The 6,243-nt window shown below is 32.4% G+C and overlaps 1 protein-coding gene across 1 annotated transcript; it reads right to left on the minus strand.

Annotated features, from left to right (window-relative positions):
* Nucleotides 1-2,558: 2,558 nt before the first annotated feature.
* On the minus strand, nucleotides 2,559-4,314 carry LOC149144052 (heavy metal-associated isoprenylated plant protein 20-like). The gene is made up of 3 exons (XM_089448975.1): nucleotides 3,984-4,314; nucleotides 3,532-3,606; nucleotides 2,559-3,341 (listed from the first exon to the last, which is right to left on the minus strand). The coding sequence occupies exons 2-3, from the start codon at nucleotides 3,536-3,538 to the stop codon at nucleotides 3,046-3,048; spliced, it is 303 nt and encodes a 100-aa protein (XP_089305101.1). The 5' UTR covers nucleotides 3,539-3,606; nucleotides 3,984-4,314; the 3' UTR covers nucleotides 2,559-3,045.
* Between the last annotated feature and the right edge of the window lie 1,929 nt (nucleotides 4,315-6,243).

Below are 6,243 nucleotides of genomic sequence, written 5' to 3' on the forward strand. Positions count from 1 at the left end.
CCCTTCATATCCCATTCCTTAATATTCTTTCTTATTTTATTTATTTTTTCTTTTCATTGATTTTTTTTTTCATTCTCCCCATTTAACTTATTCAACTTTTACATTTGCTTTATTTTATAATATTTGCTTAATTTTCATTAATTGAAATATACCAAATTAGTTTTAATTAATATATATATATATATAACTCTTAAACCAGTGAAAAACAAAAGAAAAAAAATTACATTACACACAAATTTTAAAAAGGGAATAAATTTAAAAACAATTAAACCAAATTTTTAAAGCAAAATTCAAAATAAAACAAAATTGAAATAACGATATAAAGGATTTAGTTTAACGTTTAGATAATTCGATAATTTATGAATTTAGGGAATGATATTGTTACAATTGTCCTAAGATAATTTGATGGAGCATTGTGGATGTAGATTAATATGATGGTTGTCAAATAATTTAGAAGATCTGTAATCTAATAATTTGGAGAATGAAATTTAAGAACTTTGAAATTTAATTTTAAAACTAGAGGTTTAATGGAGGTTTATATGGTTTAAGAATTTTTTTTCGAAGTTTTAAATGTTTTTAATTTTTATTATTTAATCTCTAGGTTTATTTGTTTTAGAATATGATTTTTAAAAATTTAGTTTAATTATTAATAATGATTAAGTGGATAATCAAGGATAATTTTAGGGGCGAATGTTCGCCCTTTGGCGAAATTAAGGGGTTTTAAATTTTTAGTGGGCAAATATTTTGTATCATAGTAAATTTTTACAAATCACCTCAAATAGCCCACCTTATTTTAAGGGAGAGGGTAAAAAAGGTAAATTTAGCCCTTGAAATTAGGACTTACAACCTTCCATTCGCCCATTTTCAAGAATAGGTTTTATTTAAGTGAATCCTATGGGCCGAATACCATATTTATAAAAGAGGTATGGTAAATTAATAAAAATATAAATAAATGAGAGGTATGGTAAATAAATAAAGGAGAGGTATTTTTTATATTTTCTCCATAAGTCACCTTATATACATGTAAGGGTGTAAACAAGTAAAAATATAAGTAAAGTGGAGGTATGGTAAATAAATAAAAAGTCTTTTTATACTTACTCAAAAGGTATGGTAAATAAATAAAAATATAAATAAACTAGACGTATCGTAAATAAATAAAACCTCTTTTTATATTTAGTCCATAACCCTCGTTCTATTTATGAAGGCTCAAGAAAGAGGTTTTATTTAAGTGAATCCTATGGGCCAAATACCATATTTGTAAAAGAGGTATGGTAAATTAATAAAAATATAAATAAACGAGAGGTATGGTAAACAAATAAAACATTTTTTTATATTTACTCCGTAAGTCACCTTATATTTACGAACACTCAAAAAATGGGTTATATTTAGGTGAAACCTATGGCCAAAATACTATGGGACAAATACCATGGACTAGATTGTTATTAATACCATGCAAAAAACCATTATTAACCCTAATATTAGAATTAATAAAAATAAATATGGCACATGGTATTGACCCATGGTATTCACCTGGAATGTAGCCTATTTAAATGGGGGAATTAAACCAGCATGTAGCCTATGCTAAGATTCACTAGGACTTTACAAAGTTTTATTATTTAGTGAAAGACTCGCCAATTATAATTGAGTAAAATATTGGCCATGCCTGGTGAGAGATTCGCCAAAAAATTATATATACATATTATATTATTGATAAAATCGCCTTCCATTTTTCCTATATACCATGGAGGTTCGCCCATTTATTATATTTATAAATTTAGGGGGGGTTCTTAAAATTTTCCCTGTGGATAATTGAGATTTAATTTCTATGAAATATTCTAGAATATTTTTACTAATAGTCTATTTACAAATTAAGGATTTTCATGGTAAAATAAAGGTGAATCTCTAGAGTTAAGAATTTACATGTTTTTATTGTATATATGTTTAATTAGCCCAACCGTATAAATTAAATGGTTGGGAAATGATGATAGACATCAAGCCATAATAAGCATCAAAATACTTACTTCATCAAGTTGTTAAAATTAAAAAATTCATAGGAATTAACTAAATTATAACTTTAAATATGTGAAAAGATTTTTAGCCATAGAAATTCACATTCACTTGAATATTATGAAGATTTTTAATCTATAAATAGACTTTGTTAAAATTAAGAAAACCTATACCAAAATAAGTATATCTAACCACATAACTAATAATATTAATAATTTAAAATAATATTATAATTTAATTTATGTTATGATTTTTTTCAAAAATATTAACAAAATTGTATGTATTAATAAATAAATATATCCTAACTTTTCATAAATCAATATTTATAACTATTTAATTTATATAAATACACTCATATATTTTGGTTTTTTGGTTTTGATTGGATCATTATAAAATTTAAAATTTGGTTTTGATTGGATCATTATAAAATTTAAAATTTATTATAATTTGAGTAGGTTTAATAACTAAAACATAAAAACATATATTTCCTTCTCAAAATCCACAAATCCAAATCAATGAAGACATAGTATGTCTACCTCCGTAAAGTAAAGGGTTGAAACCTTCGAAAAACGAATGACCTTATATGTACATATATCATGGAATTAAAAACTGTTATACTTTATACAGTCATTCACGATAATACACGTCTTTTTTGACGAGTTCTTGGATTCTTAAGAACGCTGAGGGGCATATTACAGACAGATAAAGGAATAGGGCAAGGAAGCTCAACACGATCACTCTTTGTTCGCGTTGTGTCGCTTATGGCCTGGCCTCTCTTCTGCTTTGATATTTTGGCACGGCGGAAATATTCATGAAGGCTAATAATTTTCAAACCATGTTCACGACCTGTTCTCCTTCTCCTGGACAGCCCATTAGATCGAAAAGAGCTCTAGCCACAGAAATATAATTATAAAGATAGAGAAGCCGCCCTACACCGCCAATCACCAAGAACAGCTGGCGTTGAGAAAAAGCTGGGAGCCTTTTCTGCTCCGCCGCCCCAATAAATAGTTTCGACTGTACAGGCAGCGGCAGCTACAGCTACATAATGGTGCAGGAATTCGCATTGTCTTCACTGAACATGGAAGTGTACTGCTCGTCTGTGCGATTAGGGCTCATGAGGAAACCCGGTTCCACGTTCCGAACGTTGCCAGGAGGAGCCTTCCTGTCGTAAACCCCAGCAGCGTAGGGATGGTATGCCATTTGGGCAGGTACAAAAGGCCAAATCTCTGTGGGCTTACCGGTGCGCTTCACCCTCCGCAGCACTTTGTATACCTCCACGTAACCAGTTACTGTTAACTTTTGCTGCTTTCTGTCCAGATCCACAGATTGCACGCCTGCGCATATGAGATAAGGTGCTCTAAGAGATGATTCAATCACCATTAAGCTTTATATTTATGATAGAAGTATTGTATAACTGTTAATAATATCTGAGAACATCTTAATATGATTTAATATAATGCTAAAAAGCGATGCACCATGTGAACAAATCCAGTTAAAGAACCACACCGAAAACTCAGTGCTTACCTTTCATGGACGAGACTGACCTCCTCACTCTCTTCTCACAGCCGTCACAATCTATATGGCGGACCCTCAACACCACTGTGTGCACCAGTTCCAGAAATTAAAACAATGATCAGCTTTCCAGGATCAAATTTACAGCGTTGTCTACGTTTTGGAATTTTGGGTGGAATAGGGTGAAACAATTTCAGAAAAAAATAATAATCTGTGGTTTAAAATGTATTTTTGCTGGTATATAAAAATTCAGCATCTTAACTTTTATAGATTTAACAACTTAATTTATTTTTTTAATAACATTCATTAAAAAATTTACAACTCAAAATTATAACAAATTCTTAATCAATTCTAAAGCCAAAAAAAACAGAAAGGAAACAGAAAAGCCTCAAATGCTCATTTAAACTGGAAATTAACGAAATAGACGTCATACTTAATTAATAAAAGTGGGGGATGCAGTATACCTGCAACTGTAATTGCTTGACGTGTCTCGTGCGATCGCCGAACAAACTCGATACATAATCCAGGGCGCCCATCGAGCAGAAACTTGAAAGAAATCTCGAGTGTGAGAGGGCAGAGATTTTGTAGGGAAACTCGAAACTACTAGGCGGTCTTAATAGTTGGAATTAGCAATATCTACCAGCTCAAGTTGTATTAAAATGATGAAATATGTATCTCCAGACGTAGAAGCAGATATGTTGTATAAAAGAGAGGGCAGAGATTTTATAGGCAAACTCGAAACTACTAGGCCGTCTTAATGGTTGGAATTAGCAATATCTACCACCTCAAGTTGATATTAAAATGATGAAAGCCGGTTTCAATTTGATATTCACATTTCCAAGCAGCTTACACGCTAAAAAAATCCGCCAGGTGGAATGCCACGATAGTAGCAAAACTTCTTTGTAGAGAAGGCCCTGTAGCAGATCGAATCGGATACCGCGCCAGTGTCGCGATGATATTTTGAAGCTCTGGCCTACCGATCGAATCGGATACCGCGCCAGTGTCGCGCTGATATTTTGAAGCTCTTGCCTACCGATTGTTAACGTCAGTTGCTGGACGACGGTGATGGCGATGGCAGTGTTTTAGCAATAATCACTGGGCAAGTCGGTTCCACGCGCAAAGCAAATAAACTAATGATAAAAGGAAGAAGATAAGATTGTTTTTTTGTCCCAACAGCGAGGGACACCCGCTTCTACACGATGACACGGTTTTAGTCGGTCATCATATGACAATGTCCGTAAATTTCGTGATATCCTAATTTAATTTAATTTATATATATATATATATATATATATATATATATTTATTTATTTTAAATTGATAAAACTGTAAACGAACTTGCATAAGTTAAATCTAGTTTAAAAAAATGAATAAAACTTGCAACAAAGATATAGAAAATAAAATTGATAAAAAAATTAATGAATTTGATTAGAGCAAGGGAATAAAATAATAAAAAATTATAATTCGATGAAATATATTTTACCTAACTGTGTTTAGTAGAAATATGTGAATTTGTAAAGTCTTTGTGGAGCAATGATGATTTTATATCTATCATCTTTTCACATTTTCTGTTTAAAGTTGGGCCTATGAAATGTGTCACACATCTACTAGCTAATATTTTCCATAAAAAAAATTATTTACTAACTTACAACAATACCCATTCAGTTTAACTTGACACTTATGAAATGTAACATTGCAAACCTGCTTTAATAATTATTCCCATTATGTATTGACTTTAAACACATTTCAAGGATCGAATGGATATGGTGAATCCTCAGGGTTCTATGCTTCTGGTTAGGTGTAATCTCCTTCTCATTTCTTCCTTGCGAGCGGTGGCTTCGACGTTTGCTACAGAGATTAATCCCCTTACGTAGGTAATGGGTTTTTTCAAATTTTGAGAGTTGGATTCATAAATTTGTGTTTATTTCTCTATCTGATATACATTACTTAACAATTGGATTTTCTATAACAGGGTTCGGGTTTCATGGCACTGCCTTCAACTGCGGAAAGTCTCCTTTGTTCAGCGTAACCAAGGTATATTGCTTTCCTGATGACACTACCTCCGTTATGTTTTTTGTCAGTCTTGTTCTTTGGCTATGGGCTCTAATCCCTATCTTCCTGTTGGGAAGGAAGAGTTCTGTAGTGCCATGGTGAAGGCTAGATGGAACCCTCGCTCAGATTTCAGATTGCGGCGAGGACCGTCCTATCTGCCTCTGGGTATCTCGCATTGCTAGGGTCCTCTGCTTAGTTAAATTGTTTAGGGTTTCAACTCAATGTTTAATTTTGTATAACTACTTTACTATGACTGCTCAAGTTTTCACTCAAACATTCTCGACCATCGAGAGTTTGTAATTAAAAGGGGTTTATGCAGCCTCTCGTCTTTTAAATAGTTTTGATATGAAATGTTTAAGTCAGCTTGTGAATAGGCGATTTGGTATTGAAAGGTTCTATCGAGGGTTTGGGGCATCCGAACCCTGGCTTTCCTTGGTCGACTTGACACTGTTATATATTCATGATTAATACAAATCTATCTTATTTATCTTATTCAGTTTACTTCTATATTGATTCTAGAGGCAACGCTCTTACCACGACAACTCTACTTGGTTTAACATTATTTAGCTTAAACTGTCGTGGAAATAGATTTATACTGTTATTGCCATTTTTCTATTTCGACTACGCGTCTTGCATTCTTCTGGAATTGCAGTTTCCCTCTTGCAATAGTTA

This window comes from Pinus tabuliformis, chromosome X (genome assembly GCF_031772625.1).
Source record: "Pinus tabuliformis cultivar Carrire ecotype Pingquan chromosome X, CPIR1, whole genome shotgun sequence".
In the NCBI taxonomy this organism is placed as follows: Eukaryota; Viridiplantae; Streptophyta; class Pinopsida; order Pinales; family Pinaceae; genus Pinus; species Pinus tabuliformis.